Source organism: Oncorhynchus clarkii, chromosome 5 (assembly GCF_045791955.1).
Source record: "Oncorhynchus clarkii lewisi isolate Uvic-CL-2024 chromosome 5, UVic_Ocla_1.0, whole genome shotgun sequence".
Classification (NCBI taxonomy): domain Eukaryota; kingdom Metazoa; phylum Chordata; class Actinopteri; order Salmoniformes; family Salmonidae; genus Oncorhynchus; species Oncorhynchus clarkii.
The window spans coordinates 11,926,070-11,945,405 of record NC_092151.1 but is presented as its reverse complement, the minus strand read 5'-3'; the positions used below and the strand labels follow the sequence as shown (position 1 = coordinate 11,945,405).

The window sequence follows — 19,336 nt, the reverse complement described above, 5'->3', positions numbered from 1 at the left end:
TCACTTGTTAAATCCACTTCAATCAGTGTAGATGAAGTGGAGGAGACAGGTTAAAGAATGATTTTTAAGCCTTGAGACAATAGAGACATGGATTGTGTATGTGTGCCATCCAGAGGGTGAATGGCAAGACAAAAGATTGAAGTGCCTTTGAACGGGTATGGTAGTAGGTGCCAGGCGCAATATTAGGAGGGTGTTCCTAATGTTTTGTACACTCACTGTATATCAAGTGAACTGTTGGAGTTGTACAGTAAACACACTTACTACTGGGATGCTCTAATGTTAGTCTCTTAGATTTCAATTTGGTTGAGTTGTTAAGTAACGTGAATTCAAAGTGAATTTAACAACAACAACAATTTTGGTTAAAAGTGGTGTAAAAAAAGATCAAATTCCTTTACATTGATGACTTTTTGCCAATCCAATTAGTTTTCCACATTTATTCAACATCATCACATAGACTTTTTGTTGTTGAAATGACATGGAAACAATGTTGATTTAACCAGATTGAACCAAATTCTTTCCTGCACATTTTTGGGGTTTAGGTGTCCAAACTCTAAGCCACTCAAGCCAAGTTCAATACAGAAAATATAGAAATATATATTCAACCATTGCTGTAAAGTAATAACTTAAAACAGCACCTGTTAAATCAGGCATATATCAAGTATGAAAGTATAAGAGGAGACCGACAGCTATTGTAAATTCCCTATTACAGGATTATCATTTCCCAAGTGAAGTACAGTTCAATGTAAAGAGGAGCCACAATAGGCTACAGTGCATCCCATATGGCACCCTATTCAGTGCACTACTTTTGACCAGGGCCCATAGGGTTGTAGTCAAAAGTAGTGAAATAGGAAATAGGGTGCCATTTGGAACACAACCTCCATCTCCATGTTAAAAGCCAACCCACATAAACCTAACACCTGACACACTGTTTCCAGACTAATGGCTTCAGCTGTGTGTGTCTGATTGTTCCTCACTGTGTGTGCCCAGACTGCCCTAGATGATCCTAATACAGCATATAATCCACACCAGCCAAACAGGCTCCTCTGAGCTAACTAACTAACTCTCTCCTGTCTCGTAAACAAAAGCCTGACACTTTATGACCAAGCCGTTGTGTGGATATGGAGTTTCAGCGCAAGGTATTAATACCTTTTATTTTCCAAGAGACAGGGAGGTTTCTGTGAATTGTGGGGTCTTGGAATTGAAAGGGGATATTCGAAAACAGCTGGGTATTAGTGCTTCATTTAAAGGTTAGATTGTTTTCACACATTTGATACAAATCGTCTGAGTGGCGTTGAGCGCTAGGCTGTGGCGCTAAGTAGTGGTTAGCGCTAGGTTAGCGCTAGGTAGTGGTGCTAAGTAGTGGTTAGCATCGCTTCTTTTTCTGAGGGGGTCATTGAGTTAAGGTCTTTTGAAAGGTTTTATGTTAAAACCAGTGAATAGATAAGAGACAAGACAAGAGTCATGAACAAAATGAAACAGTCCCTCCTGAGTATCTTGGGTTGTTGGGTTGTTGATGTCATGTGTCTACTGTGAAATCACAAGAGCTAGACCCTCGGGTTATTTCCTACATTACCATCCTTACAATTTCTCTCTTTCATTCTTCCCACACTTCCTTTTTAATCTAAGAAAGAGATTTAGCGTACTCCCTTTTCCTCTTGTTCTTGAACCCCACACAGCAAAAACAAGCCTCAGACATATTGTTGGGGTCCGTTGATCCGTAAACTAGAGGCAACAATAAGGCAACAATAAGTCTGGCTTTTAAGGCTCAAGAGGAAATGAAAAGTCATATTACTTAGGGGGATATTGAATAGGGTACTAGGATACTGCACGGGACCCACACCCCCTTTGAGAGTCTGGCTCAAGGGGGGCCCCCAAAACAGAGACTGAATGCAGCTAAGTAAGACCTGGTTTTAAAAAGGAAATTGATATTCATTCTCAACACGACTGGTTGGCTTAGCCTTAGACCGTTCCACTCAATGAGTTGACTCTGATCTCAAAGCAGTAAGATGGATATTTGGGTAGATTACACCACAATTATTATATATTGCTATATTATTTATCGTACAAAGCGACTATATCCTGAAACAGCATGCTTTTAGAAGAATATGTAGCCTGTAACACAGCAAAACAAAATATACTGCATTCCAAATAGAGATGTTACTGTGTTTTCACAGACAACAAATAACTGAAAACATTCCTCATCAGTCTCTCCCATGTCCATCGATCTAATAAAACAAGTTGACTCATTGGATGGTTTGGGTGAAAACAGACTTTGAGCTAATCAGCTGTTGACAAACACACCCACCAGGGGTGGGCCTGAGGGGCTATCCTGGGCTACTCTTATTGATCCATGAACCAAGCAGTCAATACAGATTAGTTACAGTAATCATAGGAGCACGTGTGGTGGCCCCAGGCGCAGACCAACGGCCAGTAGGACCCCTCACTGTGGCTGTGTAATACTCACGGAATGATATCATTCTCATACTGTCAAAATAATTCCAAATCCTAACAAAACATAACTTTACAAAAATGATTCCTGCTTGGTTCAGTTGGTAGAGCATGGTGCTTGCAATGCCAGGATTGTGGGTTTGATTCCCACGGGGCACCAGTACAGGAAAAAAAAGTATGAAAATATAAATATATGTTTGCTCTGCATAAGAGCATCTGCTAAATGACAAATGTAAATAAAGGTAAAGTGTAAAAAGGTAGTTCCAGGAATAGCCCAGGAATAGCCCAGGAATAGCCCAGGAATAGCCCAGGAATAGCCCAGGAATAGCCTATGAATAGCCTAGGAATAGCCCAGGAATAGCCCAGGAATAGCCCAGGAATAGCCCAGGAATAGCCCAGGAATAGCCTAGGAATAGCCCAGGAATAGCCCAGGAATAGCCTAGGAATAGCCCAGGAATAGCCCAGGAATAGCCCAGGAATAGCCTATGAATAGCCTAGGAATAGCCCAGGAATAGCCTAGGAATAGCCCAGGAATAGCCTATGAATAGCCTAGGAATAGCCCAGGAATAGCCTAGGAATAGCCTAGGAATAGCCTATGAATAGCCCAGGAATAGCCCAGGAATAGCCGAGGAATAGCCTAGCAGTAACAATAAAATTTTCATTTTCATCTAACAGGGCAACTTTGGAGAAATTTGTGCACTTTGATCCCATTAGGTAAGGCACAAGTGGTTTTAAGTGATATAGCGCTACAAGCCTATCTATGGCCATATCTCCTTACCTTTTACCATTGGTCCAGTTAGCCAGTCAGATCCCAGACTAGTGATATTAGGATCTGGTTCCCCACCATCAGACAGATTAGTCAGGCCTGTTCAGGTCCTTAGGGATTCCCAGGCTCCAGACACAACAATAAGGTCCCAGCCTCCAGACACAACAATAAGCCCCTTTATTAAACGATGGACACTGGAGACAGCGGGGGAGCAATGCTTGAGCACCTAATATAATCACAGACGCACACATGTGTGGAGGCTCACGCACGCACAGTCGCATACACACTTACACACGCCCACGCATTATGCACACAGACACAGACACACACAGGGCTCATAGACTCCTTACACCTGTTTCAATAGAGACTGAAAGAGGAGACTTTTTAATCTGATAACATCACTTATCCCCCCCTACACAATTTGCTCAACATTCATTCTAGATCAAGAAAACAAGTCTAAAAACCCAAACATTTCATAATCTAAACTTTATCCCAAAGTTCCTCAAATGACAATCTAAAATAAGCTATATTTATAAGGAGATAGGTGTCGCTGATTGCATGCTATAACTCCAAGGGCAGTCATGCTGGCCATCTTGAAAGAGAAGGCAGTGAGTGGAAGTTCTGCCCTGCCGTTTGGCTAACAAAGACAAAGGCCTTGAAGTGTGACGCCTTTCAGACAGAGCACATAGAAGAAGACCTGGCAATCTCACAACTCACAGGCAAGTGTCCCAAATGCCCCCCTGTTCACTATGTAGTGCACTACCTAGCAAAAAGCCCATAGGCCCCTGGTCAAAAGTAGTGCACTACATAGGAAATAGGGATGCCATTTGGGATGCTGACACACACGGTGTCCCCACTTTGTCTGCAGCTGTGGATCAGGGTACAAACAACGTGGCTGAAGGGGTGTCACGTCCATATTTATACATCAAAGCGGTTCCAGACTAACAAAAATAGGGTGACTTCACCCATGTCACATTCACGTCGTAACAAATACGGACGTTCAAGATAAAAGCAAACCCAAGTGTGCCCAAATGAGATCAGAGGGGTGGACTAGCCTGGTGTGTGTGAGGGAGGAAGTGTGTATTGGCAGTAGGGTCTGAGAGAGTCACACTATGTGCGAGCTGAGAGACAAAACGCCTGTTAGTGTGTGTGTGTGTGTTTATCTCTCTGTCTCTCTCTCTCTCTTTCTCTGTGTGTGTGTGTTTGTCTTTGTGCCTGCGTGTGTGTTACTCTCTCTCTTTCTCTGTGTGTGTGTTTGTCTTTGTGCCTGTGTGTGTGTTACTCTCTATCTCTGTGTGTGTGTGTGTGTGTGTGTGTGTGTGTGTGTGTGTGTGTGTGTGTGTGTGTGTGTGTGTGTGTGTGTAGGCAGGCCGAGGCGGACAGACAGACAGACAGACGGACAGGCAGACAAATAGACTGACAGACACAGCTGTAGAGTCTCACCACTGGAGCAGTCGGGGCCCCCCCAGCCGGGCTCACACTGGCAGGTGCTGGGGGCTACACAACGGCCATGAACACACTTCTCGGCACAGTGGGCTGGAGAGAGTGATGAGGAGGAGCAGGGAAATAGAAGGGAGGGATGAGGAGAGAGAGGGAAAAACAAGAGGAAAGAAAGGTCAGATTTTAGTGGCTTTTAGAACACATTGCTACTCCCAGGAAAACCATGTGGATTTACATCAAAGGAATACAGATTCCTGAACCGATAACAACAATATCATAAGAAGGGTTTGATTGAGCCTGTCTGGAACATGAGATGGGCGTGGTTTGCACTTCTGGGACTACGCAATTTGGTTCCATTAAACAGGGCAAACTCAATCAAGCGCAGCTAAAGTATTTGAAAGAAAACTATTACAATTAAACCCATGTTCCGAATAGACAATCAGAATTCCAGTGAAAATGGGATCCAATTCATTAGGGACAGAGACTTCAGGCTGGACATGATTGGTCCACAACGTTCAAAAAAACATGTACACGAACGTAACGTCAGACCGACGGGTGATGTCATTGAAACAGTGGGGTTAAAGGTTCCATGGGTGATGTCATAGAAACAGTGTGGGTTAAAGGTTCCATGAGTGATGTCACTGAAACAGTGGGGGTCAAAGGTTCCATGGGTGATGTGACTGAAACAGTGGGGGTTAAAGGTTCCATGGGTGATGTCACTGAAACAGTGGGGGTTAAAGGTTTTTACATTCACACACTACAGCAATTGATGAATTGCCTAAATAGTGCTAACAATGAATTAACTGATTTTGTGTATGAATTTGAATTCTTATTTCCCCAACATAAAATATTTTCAAATACATTTGAGTAACTTAGCAGATGCTCTTATCCAAAGCAACTTAGAGTAGTGAGTGGATGCATTTTCATATTTTTTTTTCATACTACTTGGGAATTAAACCCACAACCCTGGTGATAGAAGTGCCATGCTCGACCAACTAAACTACCAAGGACCACATTATCTGAGAGGCAAGTGATGGTTGCACAGATTGGGGCCACGTTAATTCAGATGGCGGGCCAGAAAATGGCTCCCCGGGGGCACATTCTTCAGACCACTGGACTAGATAAAAGATTCCCATATTTAAAAATGAAACTCGATTGTACTCAATCTTATTAAAATCTAAAAATAACATTACATGATATTAACTTAACTCATAAATGTATTCTAACAAAGCTAATGTTGTTACATCTTAACATCTGTATCCATCTGTCTTCATTTACATTTACATCCTCATTTATTACGTACCATGTATTTCAGCTGATATTTGACACTAAATGGCTTCCACCCGGGGAGACTGTAAGTCTATTGATGGAGGAGGAAACTGGGGAGATCAGAGGGCAGCATGTGATTGTGGTTTACTGTATTCACCACACAACAGTACCTCTATAGAGCCCGGACTAAAGTTCCCTTTGAGCCCCGAGCGGTCACATTCTCACATCCACTCTGTCGAGTCAAAAGCTGATTCACCAACGATAAAGGGAAGTGACTATCAGTCCAACTTTTAGCCTCATAGCTTATCATTGCTTAACATCACTTTGATTTAATCCTTTTGACTCAATCCAACTGCTTAATAACCACACTTACCGGGCACAAAATCAAAGAAGTTCAAATAAATCCGACAATAACTACTCCTCTAGTAGTGTCAGTTGTACAACTGCTCACAATGTGATGGCAAGCGTTTTCTCTACACAGACAGAGGGTTTGTTGTGAGGTGGTTGTTGAAATGGAGGTTTGTTTTTCTGGCTTTCTCCTGTTGCTGGGTCAGTTGTTGTTTTTGTCTCGACCTCTGGGGCCCCTCTGTATATCTGCTACGCACCTGTTGTTCCTGACTCCTGAGACACAAGCTCTGCTTCTGGGTGGCGATTGGTCGGTTGCCCGCCACATGCGGACACAACAGTCATCAGTGTTTCCTCTATGTTGTTTTTCCCCAAGGTGGGTTGCAAAACCACCGAAAATTTGTATTTTGGGGGCTGGCAGATAAAACTTTCAGTTCCAACCATTTGGAGTCAATGTTTCTTTGATAAGTAGGGGCAGAACATGGGGGGGGGGGGGGGGGGGTGTATTCCACCCTCCTTTCACACTTTTTGGACATTTATTGAAACAGCACAGATGGAAAAAGTTCACGAAAGCCAGTAGTTGGGATTGAACCCACAACCTTCGGCTCTAATAGGAGTTTTGAGATGTTACTACTCAACCACACAGAGATTAACAGATGACCGTCAACAGATGACCGTCAACAGATGACCGTCAACAGATCCATATCATATACTGTATGACTCTGGTGAGCAAGCAGTTTGAGTCACGTCATAATACATAGGGTCAACCATCTACTAGGACTTAGGTGGCCACCCTCATGGAGAGACAGAGAGACCGCTGGGAGAGATAGAGAGTCCCTACAGCGCCCCCACCAGCACAACAGGGGTCTCCAATACTCACCCCCTCCACACCCGGTTCCAGTGGGATTCGTCTCACACTTCCCAGGGAGTACGATAGGACGGCCGCACACTGCCAGTGTTTCCTGCTGCAGCTGGATTTATACCTGGCGACCGTTCACCTGGGCTCCCTTGGGCCGTGAGAGGGTGTCCGCCCTCATCTCGGGCCTATCGGGGAAAGCTCTGGAGTGGGCCAACGCTGTGTGGGGAGAAGGAGACGCGGCGCTGGACCACTTCGAGGATGAACTTTCGGACCCTGGCCACCGGTGCTGGATGGAACGACAGGGCCCTGATCGACCACTATTGCTGCAGCTTGCGCGAGGACGTCCGTCGGTAGTTGGCCTGCAGGGACACCACCTTCACCTTTGACCAGCTGGTGGACCTGTCCATTCGGCTGGATAAGCTGCTGGCAACCCGCGGACGTCCAGATCGAGATCTGTCAGTTCCATCCCCCAGCACCACCACTCCGATACCCATGGAGCTCGGGGGTGCTGCGCTCAGGGAGACCGGAGGAGGTTACTTCACATGCACCATCTGTGGCCGCAGAGGTCACACTGCCGGTTGGTGTTGGGTTGGTTCCTCTGGGGTCAAGGCAGCAGGCAGGGCACTCTGGCGTCACCCCAGGTGAGCCGGCACCATTCTCCGAATCTCTGCATCAGGGGTACATTCGGTCCACCACTTCACCCAATCCTCAAGTTAATGTTTTTGTGAAGAAGAAGGAGGAAGGAGGTCTGCGCCTATGTATTGACTATTGAGCCCTAAACCAGATCACTGTGAAGTACAGTTATCCGCTACCTCTCATAGCCACAGCGATTGAGTCAATGCACTCAGCTTCTTCACAAAACTAGATCTCAGGAACGCTTAGAACCTGGTGCGTATCCAGGAGGGAAATGAGTGGAAGACAGCATTCAGTACCACCTCAGGGCCTTATGAGTACCTCGTCATGCTGTACGGGTTGATGAATGCTCCATCAGTCTTCCAAGCCTTTGTGGACAACATTTTCAGAGACCAGTATGGGCAGGGTGTAGTGGTGTATATCGATGACATTCTGATATACTCCGCTGCACGCGCCGAGCATGTGTCCTTGGTGCGCAAGGTGCTTGGTCGACTGTTGGAGCATGACCTGTATGTCAAGGCTGAGAAATGCCTGTTCTTCCAGCAGTCCATCTCCTTTCTAGGATACCGCATTTCCACCTCAGGGGTGGAGATGACCTCCTCTGGTCATCCAGGGATCGGTCGGACAGTACGCTGTTTGAGTGGGAAGCACTGGTGGTCCACCTTGGCTAAGGACGCGAGGGTTTATGTTTCCTCCTGCTCGGTGTGCGCCCAGTGTAAGGCTCCTAAGCACCTGCCCAGAGGTAAGCTACACCCCTTAGCCGTTCCACAACGGCCTGAGGATATAGTGTCTGATCGAGGTCCCCAGTTCACTTCGAGTGTCTGGAGGGCGTTCATTGAACGTCTGGGGGTCTCGATCAGCCTTAACTTGGGGTTTGACCCCGAGAGTAATGGGCAGGTGGAGAAAGTGAACCAGGATGTGGGTAGGTTTCTGCGGTCTTATTGCCAGAACTGGCCGGGGGAGTGGGCAGCATTCGTGCCCTGAGCCGAGATGGCTCAGAACTCGCTCCGCCATTCCTCCACTAACCGCTCCCCCTTCCAGTGCGTACTGGGGTACCAGCTGGTTCTGGCGCCTTGGCATCAGAGTCAGACCGAGGCTCCTGCGGTGGACGACTGGTTCAAGCGCACAGAGGAGACATGGGACGCCGCCCATGTTCACCTCCAGCGGGCCGTGCTGCGCCAGAAAACCAGCGAAGACCGTCCATGCAGTGACATCAGGGGACCGAGTCTTGCTCTCGACCCGAAACCTGCCCCTCCGCCTGCCCTGCCGGAAGCTGGGTCCGTGGTTTGTGGGGCCATTTAAAGTCCTGAGGAGACTGAACCAGGTTAGTTACCGGTTACAGCTTCCCGCCGATTACCGTATTAACCCCTTGTTTCATTTCATCCTCAGGCCGGTGGTGGCTGGCCCGCTCCAGGAGTCTGAGGTGCGGGAGGTTCCTCCGCCCCCTTTGGACATCGAGGGGGCTCCGGCGTACTTCGTTCGCTCCATACTGGATTCGAGGCGTCGGGCGAGGGGCCTTCAGTACCTCGTGGTCTGGGAGGGGTATGGTCTGGAGGAGAGATGCTGGGTCCCGGTGGGGGACGTATTGGACCCTTCAATGCTGCGGGAGTTCCACCGTCTCCGGCCGGATCGCCCTGCGCCTCGCCTCCGGGTCGTCCCCGAAGCCGGTGTCGGCATGCTACTGGAGCTGCGCATCAAGGGGAGGTACTGTCATGACTTCCGCCGAAGTCGGTCCCGCTCCTTGTTCGGGCGGCGTTCGGCGGTCGACGTCATCAGTCTTCTAGCCATCGCCGATCCACCTTTCATTTTCCATTTGTTTTGTCTTGGTTTGCATTCCCTCTTTACTCGTCTTGCATATAACCCTCTGTTTCCCCCCCATGTCTGTGTGTGGAATTGTTATATGTAAATGTATGTGTACTCCAGGCTGGTTTGCGCCGGGTTATTGTAACCCGTGTGTGTTTAGTTTTCTTAGTACCATGTTTGGTTCGCCTCAATAAAGGGTTCCGTTTGCCACCCATTTCTGCTCTTTTGCGCCTGACTTCCCTACAGCTAGTTACACACTCCTTTACATACGTTCACTGTTGTGGATAGGGAGGAGTGATACTTTCAATGTTGTGGATAGGGAAGAGGGATACGTTCAAATGTTGTGGATAGGGAAGAGGGATACGTTCAAATGTTGTGGATAGGGAGGAGTTATAACTTCAATGGTAGCAGATAGGGATGAGGGGTATGTTCAATGGTAGCAGATATGGAGGAGAGATATGTTCAATGGTAGCAGATATAGAGGATGGATAATTTCAATGGTAGCAGATAGAGAGGAGGGTTATATTCAATGGTAGCAGATAGGAATAGAGTGATACGTTCAATGGCAGCAGATAGGGTGGAGGGATACGTACGGACACACATCTCCCTGCTCTCGTAGAATCCGGGGCAACACTGAGACTTGCGGCGGTACATAGTCTTCTCTCCTCTGCGGTAGGCCGTCCGATAGCTCACCCTTAAGACACACAGACACTTAATGGTCAGTATGGGGAATATAGTTTATCGTCTCCACTATGTTTCCTAAGGTAGAAATGTGAATAGACATCTACTAATGGTTCACAAGTTGGCTAATTACAAACATACTATTTATTTATGGAGCTTACCGTACTTATTAACAAAATACATTGTTATGGAAATCATTGCTGTTGACTTGGTTTAACCTATTATCATTCTCAGTGACACATACATCCATCACCCCAACACACACACACACACACACACACACACACACACACACACACACACACACACACACACACACACACACACACACACACACACGTGCACGTGTACACACACACACACACGCATGCATGCACGCACACGCACACACTCTCCATCCCTCCATTGACCGCTCCGTCCTCACCTGTGCCGCGTGCACTTGAACCAGTTGAGGATGTCGGAGCAGCTGGTGTAATAAATCTGATCAAAGGGGTGGGCGTACGACTCCTGGACGGTGACTGAGTAGCTAAAAGAGTGGAATAGAGGAAGAGCAAGAAAAAAGAGGGGGGGTCCGTTAGAAAGGAAGAGAGAAGGGGGGGGGGGAGTTACAAACATACACGAGCGCTCACCACGGACCCTATTTAGCCAACATGTCTTGCGTGTGGTCCCATAACTTATGGTCCCGCTACCACTAGGCTAAGCACTAGGCTAAACACTAAGTGGTTTAATAACGGCACCATTAGGCTGCTTGTGTATCTGACCGGGATTAAGTATCAAACATCTTTCACCGACTCAGCGGTGGGTATAGCGGGTCAAACAGCCCCTGTGCTGTGTGATGCTTGGATTTTGTCACGACTCTTCCAGTGTACAGATTTATAACAGGGTTTTACAAATAGGATTATAGAATGTTTCGCATAGAAGAAAACTGTTGGCTGTGACAATGGCTCCCTTATGACATGCATGTGAGCAATTGTGACCGCAGGCCTTTTTGGAAGACACGCAATGTAGGAATGGAAGAGTCGTATGAAATGAGAGTTGGCTGCCCAAAACCTTAAGGATGTTTCTTTTTAGTGCCTGTTAAGAACGTTAAATTGTTTAGTTCTGTTCCATCGTTAAAGTTCACAAATTTGAGAAACATCAATTTAAAGTGCACTATTTCAAGAAAGTGCAACTTGACAAAGCCACACCTCTTTTCAGATAGGCCTTTAACCAGAGTAAAGCGTTGGAATGACCTATGTAGAAAAATAACTACCACGTGCAGTTACGCAGGGGTGGGTAACTCCAGTCCTCGGGGTCACACTTTTTCTCCATCCCTAGTAAACACAGCTGATTAATTCAATTGTATTCTATATGTGACTGTCTGAACATACATTCCTAGTGCCCAATAATTGCATAAGTTAGCCACTTACAGTTCCCCTGATATGAGGCCTTAAAAAAGAAGGTCTTTAATTTAGGGGTATAAAGTCCATAAGACAGCACCAAAATGACACAAGATTCCCAGCCACGTGTTGGTTTTAAGGAACGCTTGGGTTACTTACTTCTCAGAGGAAATAAAAAGATGTTACCCAAAATGAGAACATCAATAACATTCAATAAAACGTGCAATTGATCGAGAAAGTGCAAACATGACAGGCCTTTTGATTCAATATGAATCAGACAGGAAATGGATGTGAGGAGACAGGTGAATTGCATGGTCACTCACACACACACAGGTACACACACAGACACACACACACACACAGACACTACAGACACACACACATATACACACTACAGAAAAAAATCCATACACCGGAATCTTTTATTTTTTTATTTAACCTTTATTTAACTAGGCAAGTCAGTTAAGAACAAATTCTTATTTACAATGACGGCCCACCAAAAGGCAAAAGGCCAAAGGCTGGGATTATTTTTTATTTATATAAATATAGGACAAAACACATAAAGAGAGACCTAAGACAACAATTGAATTGATGCAATAGCGATAAATAGAACAATAGCTTTATAACATTAATGTACAGCACAGTTTATTAATTTATTATTATTTTAACTATTACTACTAGTTTAATGGTTGGAGCCATCGATTGTCCTATTAACAATCACCCATTATAGCAAAGCTATTTCATTTAAAACTTTACATTTCACGACTATAGGCTACTTATCATAATGAACGATGCCTGCGATAAGTGATCGGTGTCGATCATTTTTGGTTTATCGTCCCAGCTCTAAAACACGCACACACACGCACGCACGCACGCACGCACGCACACACACACACACACACACATACACACACACACACACACACACACACACACACACACACACACACACACACACACACACACACACACACACACACACACACACACACACACACACACACTTGCCCCAACAGTCTGTGGGAGCTGTTCTGCAACCTCTCTCTCTCCTCTCCCCCTCAGCTCCTGAAAGGCTGCAGCTGTTGCTCCAGATTAGCCAGTGAAAGTGAATCTAGCTGGGAAAGCTGCCTCCACCTTTGTTCTTTTCAATCTGTTTTAATGGATTTCCCTCAAAGATGGACTCCGGGATCTTAAGCACAACAAATTCTTAACATGTTTCACAAATTGGATTCGTAGCATATCACACGAATTGCAAAATTAATATGATATCAAATCAAATCAAACCAATTCTGCCATTTTGTGTTATTTTTCGCTGATGTAAAAATGTTTTGTACATAATGTCTCTGCCATCATTTCCTATAACCGAAAACAGCTTCTGGATATCAGAACCGCTATCACTAACCTTGATTTGGATGACAATTTCTACTTCAACGAGTTGGCATCTCTGGACGTTCTGCTTTCTCTGGAACAGGCCCTAATCTCTGGACGTTCTGCTTTCTCTGGAACAGGCCCTAATCTTTGGACGTTCTGCTTTCTCTAGAACAGGCCCTAATCTCTGGACGTTCTGCTTTCTCTAGAACAGGCCCTAATCTCTGGACGTGCTGCTTTCTCTGGAACAGGCCCTAATCTCTGGACGTTCTGCTTTCTCTGGAACAGACCCTAATCTCTGGACGTTCTGCTTTCTCTGGAACAGACCCTAATCTCTGGACGTTCTGCTTTCTCTGGAACAGACCCTAATCTCTGGACGTTCTGCTTTCTCTGGAACAGACCCTAATCTCTGGACGTTCTGCTTTCTCTAGAACAGACCCTAATCTCTGGACGTTCTGCTTTCTCTGGAACAGGCCCTAATCTCTGGACGTTCTGCTTTCTCTGGAACAGGCCCTAATCTCTGGACATTCTGCTTTCTCTGGAACAGACCCTAATCTCTGGACGTTCTGCTTTCTCTGGAACAGACCCTAATCTCTGGACGTTCTGCTTTCTCTGGAACAGGCCCTCATCTCTGGACGTTCTGCTTTCTCTGGAACAGGCCCTAATCTCTGGACGTTCTGCTTTCTCTGGAACAGGCCCTAATCTCTGGACATTCTGCTTTCTCTGGAACAGGCCCTAATCTCTGGACGTTCTGCTTTCTCTGGAACAGACCCTAATCTCTGGACGTTCTGCTTTCTCTGGAACAGACCCTAATCACTGGACGTTCTGCTTTCTCTGGAACAGGCCCTAATCTCTGGACGTTCTGCTTTAACCGGACCAAGCCATAATCTCTGGGAATTGAAAGAATAAACAATGGCGCAAGAGAAGCAAACAAGCCGGCGTCCTGACAAGACTACGTTGGTGAGCAAATAAACCGCCTCTAACCTTCGTTCTATTGGCGAACGTACAATCAATCACTAGATAACAAACTGGACAAGCTCCTCTCGAGACTACCCTATCAATGGACCTGAAGAACTGTAATATAATTTTTTCCCGGAACAAGGACATGGATAATATACATCTCACTGGTTTTTCCATACATCGTCTAGACCGGGTTGGCAGTCTCGGGTAACATGAGGTGTGTGTGGCTTTGTTAACAACAGCTGGTGCGCAATCCTTAATGTTAAGGAAGTCTCAAGTTTTTACTCGCCTGAGTTAGAATACCTCTTGATAAACTGCAGACCATAGTATTTACTAAGAGAGATTTCATTCATATTTTTCGCAGCTGTCTATTTACCCCCACAAACTAATGCTGGCACCAAGACTGCACTCAACAAGCTGTATAGGGCCATAAGAAAACAAGAAAATGCACATCTAGAGGCAGCCCTTCTCTGGCCAGTGATTTTAATGCAGGGAAACTGAAATCTGTTTGACCTTATTTTTACCACAATGTCACCTTTGCAACTAAAGGCAACAAAACTCTTGATCACCTTAACTCTACACACAGAAACGCATACACACATACAAGGCCCTCCCTCACCCTCCCTTTGGCAAATATAACCGTAACTCTATCGTCCTGATTAGAGGTCGACTGATTAATCGGAATGGCCGATTAATTAGGGCCGATTTCAAGTTTTCATAACAATCGGAAATCGGTATTTTTGGACATTGATTTGGCCGATTTAAAATTATTATTATTATTTAAAAAAAATGTACACCTTCATTTAATCTGTATTTAACTAGGCAAGTCAGTTAAGAACACATTCTTATTGTCAATGACGGCCAAGGAACAGTGGGTTAACTGCCTCGTTCAGGGGCAGAACGACAGATTTTCACCTTATCAGCTCGGGGGATCCAATCTTGCAACCTTACAGTTAACAAGTCCAACGCTATAACCACCTGCCTCTCATTGCACTCCACAAGGAGACTCCCTGTTACACAAATGCAGTAAGCCAAGGTAAGTTGCTAGCTAGCATTAAACTTGTCTTATAAAAAACAATCAATCAATCATAATCACTAGTTAACTACACATTGTTGAGGATATTACTATTTTATGTAATCTGACTGAGCATACAAGCATACAAGTATCTGACTGAGCGGTGGTAGGCAGCAGCAGGCTCGTAAGCATTCATTCAAACAGCACTTTTGTGCATTTTGCCAGCAGCTCTTAGTTGTGTGTCAAGCATTGCGCTGTTTATGACTTCAAGCCTATCAACTCCCGAGATGAGGCTGGTGTAACCGAAGGGAAATGGCTAGCTAGTTAGCGGGGTGCGCGCTAATAGAGTTTCAAACGTCACTCGCTCTGAGACATGGAGTGGTTGTTCCCCTTGCTCTGCATGGGTAACGCTGCTTTGAGGGTGGCTGTTGTCGTAGTGTTCCTGGTTCGAGCCCAGAGAGGAGTGGGGAGAGGGACGGAAGCTATACTGTTACACTGGCAATACTAAAGTGCCTATAAGAACATCCAATAGTCAAAGGTTAATGAAATACAAATGGTATAGAGGGAAATAGTCCTATAATTCCTATAAAAACTATAACCTAAAACGTATTACCTGGGAATATTGAAGACTCATGTTAAAAGGAACCACCAGCTTTCATATGTTCTCATGTTCTGAGCAAGGAACTTAAACGTTAGCTTTCTTACATGGCACATATTGCACTTTTACTTTCTTCTCCAACACTTTGTTTTTGCATTATTTAAACCAAATTGAACATGTTTCATTATTTATTTGAGGCTAAATTGATTTTATTGATGTATTATATTAAGTTAAAATAAGTGTTCATTCAGTATTGTTGTAATTGTCATTATTACAAATACATTTTTAAAAATCGGCTGATTAATCGGTATCGCCCCCCCTCCAATAATCGGTATCGGCGTTGAAAAATCATAATCGGTCAACCTCTAGTCCTGATGCCTGCTTACAAGCAAAGACTCAGACAGGAAGTACCGTTGATGCGCTCAATATGGAAGTGATCCGATGAAGCGGATGCTAAGCTACAGGAATGTTTTGCTAGCATAGATAGGAATAATGTTCCAGGATTCATCCGATAACACTAAGGAGTTTACCACATCAATCACCGGCTTCATTAATAAGTGCATCGACTGCATTGTCCCCACAGTGACCATATGTACATATCCCAACCAGAAGCCATGGATTACATTCAACATCCACACTGAGCTAAAGGATAGACCTGTCGTTTTTCAAGAAGTGGGAGACTAATCCCTCTACGACCTCTGACGAGCCATCAAACTGGCAAAGCATCAATACAGGACTAAGATCGAATCCTACTACGCCTTCTCTGACCCTCGTCGGATGCGGCAGGGCTTGCAAAGTATCACGTACTACAAAGGGAAAGCCAGCCGCGATTTGCCCAGTGACACCAGCCTACCAGACAAGCTAAATGACTTCTATGCTCGCTTTGAGGCAAGAAACATTGAACCATGCATGAGAGTACCAGCTCTTCCGGACAGAGGAAGGCCCTTCCGGTGTCAGAGGAAGGCCCTAAAAACTGTCAAAGACTCCAGCCACCCAAGTCATAGACTGTTCTCTCTGCTACCACACAGCAAGCGATACCGATGCACCAAGTCTGGAACCAACAGGACCCTGAACAGCTTCTACTCCCAAGCCATAAGACTGCTAAATAGTTAACCAAATAGCTACCCATTTTGCACTAACTCTTTTGATTCATCACATAAGCTGCTGCTACTGCTTATTATCTATCCTGTTGCCTAGTCACTTTATCCCTACCTACAGTATATGAAAATATACGCCTGGTACGGCAACTGCTCCGCCCACAGCCGCAAGGCTCTCCAGAGGGTAGTGAGGTCTGCACAACGCATCACCGGGGGCACACTGCCTGCCCTCCAGTACACCTACACCACTAGATGTCACAGGAAAGCCAAAAAGATCACCAAGGACAACAACCACCCGAGCCACGACCTGTTCACCCCGCTATTATCCAGAAGGCGAGGTCAGTACAGGTGCATCAAAGCTGGGACCGAGAGACTGAAAAACAGCTTCTATTTCAAGGCCATCAGACTGTTAAACAGCCATCACTAACATTGAGTGGCTGCTGCCAACATACTGACTCAACTCCAGCCACTTTAATAATGGAAATTGATGTAAAAATGTATCACTAGCCACTTTAAACAATGCCGCTTAATATAATGTTTACATACCCTATATTACTCATCTCATATGTATATACTGTACTCGATACCATCTACTGCATCTTGCCTATGCCGTTCTGTACCATCACTCATTCATATATCTTTATTTACATATTCTTTATCCCTTTACACTTGTGTGTATAAGGTAGTTGTTGTGGAATTGTTAGGTTAGATTACTCATCGGTTATTACTGCATTGTAGGAACTAGAAGCACAAGCATTTCGCTACACTCGCATTAACATCTGCTAACCATGTGCATGTGACAAATAAAATTTGATTTGATTTGATTTACCCATTCATAACTTCAGAGCATTTTTCTCAGACTGCACACTGGACGCTCTGGCCGAGGAGAAGGGTTTTTTGACCGCAAAAAACAGCAGTCAAGCATCCAAGCTAACTGGCTATGTTTGACTAGCTTGCTAGCTACTTACAGACACAAATGAGAGAACAGCTCACTCTGACCATTTACTCACCCTAGCAGAGCTGGTTAGGCTGTTTTATGTTATCCAGAGCGTTGGTGTCTGCAACTGTGTTGCTGGCAACAATTGAATTACGCTTTTTTTTTGCCCATGTTTACTGACACCGGCCATATACAATGGGTGTTGAGCGTTCGTAAATTCGTTAGTTATTTTACCAGCTACGTCTATCGACAGTTGTCACAGTGACATAATGAACATTCTATTTAAATGGTTACATGCATAGGGGAATCTTTTGTTCAGGAGGTGTGTCTGGCCCCTGTGGGTGTGTCTGCCCCTGTGGGTGTGTCTGGCCTACCTCTCCCAGTGGCTGCAGACGTTGGGGTCCTCCAGATTGAGGGAGGAGGTGGAGCGGGGCAAGAAGCAGCACATCACCGCCAGCAGGATAGTCGCGTAGTGCCACAGGAAGGAGGAGGCGGCCATCTTGGGTGCAAGCTACACCTTGGAGATGACAGCAGACAGAAATGAGAATCCAGCTGCTCATGAGTTGGTGTCCTGTCTTTCCCGTAGTCGGTTGTTATAAACACATTTGAATAGGTAACTTGGTGAAGTAAACGCAAGCCTTCTATATCTATTGTTGTGTGAGTGATTTGTGTGTGTGTGTGTGTGTGTGTGTGTGTGTGTGTGTGTGTGTGTATGTGTGTGTGTGTGTGTGTGTGTGTGTGTGTGTGTGTGTGTGTGTGTGTGTGTGTGTGTGTGTGTGTGTGTGTGTGTGTGAGGGGTGAGGGTCTGTGTATATGTGTGTGCAAAAACAACCGGGAAAAACACAAAACTGGTACTCGACTTCTTCTCGCTGTCAGAATGCCTACGGTCACAGTGACAGCTTGTTGTGTGGGGACAGGATGGTGAGTCTATTCCCCCACAGAGCTCCTCACTGTTAGACAATTAGTACAGCGTCTGTGTAAACGTGGCCCAGTGGCCACTCCATGGGAATGACACACTTACAGTGCCTTCAGTAAGTATTCCCTCCGCTTGACATTTTGTTGTGTTACAAAGTGGGATTAAAATTGATTTCATTGTATTTTTTTGTCATCGATCTACACAAAATACTCTGTAATGTCAAAGTGGAAGAAACATTTGAACATTTATTACAACTTAATGAAAATTAAAACACTAATATATCGTAATTAGATAAGTATTCAACCCCTTGAGTCAATACATGTTAGAAACACCTTTGGCAGCGATTACAGCTGTGAGTCTTTTTGGGTAAGTCTCTAAGAGCTTTGCACATCTAGATTGTACAAAATTCAAAAGAATTTCAAGCTCTGTCAAGTTGGTTTTTGATCATTGCTAGATAGCCATTTTCAAGTCTTGCCATAGATTTTCGTGCCGGTTTAAGTCAAAACTGTTACTAGGTTACTCAGGAACAATAATTATTGCCTTGGTTAACAACTCTAGTGCAGATTTGGCCTTGTGATTTAGGGTATTGTGCTGCTGGTGAATTCGTCTCCCAGTGTCTGTTGGAAAGCAGACTTATTGCAAAAAGGATGCGTGTTTTGGAAGATTTTTTATTCAGTACAAGCTTCCTTCTTTTCACTCTTTCATTTAGGTTAGTATTGTGGAGTAGCTACAATGTTGTTGATACATCCTCAGTTTTCTCATATTACAACCATAAAACTCTGTAACTCTGTTTTAAAATCACCATCGGCCTTGTGGTGAAAT

The 19,336-nt window shown here is 45.0% G+C and overlaps 1 protein-coding gene across 1 annotated transcript in view; it reads right to left on the bottom strand.

Annotated features, from left to right (window-relative positions):
* The window catches only part of LOC139408347 (multiple EGF-like-domains 10), a 104,832-nt gene that overhangs the window by 59,673 nt on the left and 25,823 nt on the right, over nt 1-19,336 (bottom strand). The window contains exons 2-5 of the mRNA XM_071152110.1: nt 17,973-18,115; nt 10,669-10,770; nt 10,157-10,257; nt 4,658-4,750 (exon numbers count right to left, since the gene is read on the bottom strand). Coding sequence (XP_071008211.1) covers nt 4,658-4,750; nt 10,157-10,257; nt 10,669-10,770; nt 17,973-18,097 — 421 coding nt within the window. The 5' untranslated portion in view covers nt 18,098-18,115. The remainder of the gene's footprint in view (nt 1-4,657; nt 4,751-10,156; nt 10,258-10,668; nt 10,771-17,972; nt 18,116-19,336) is intronic.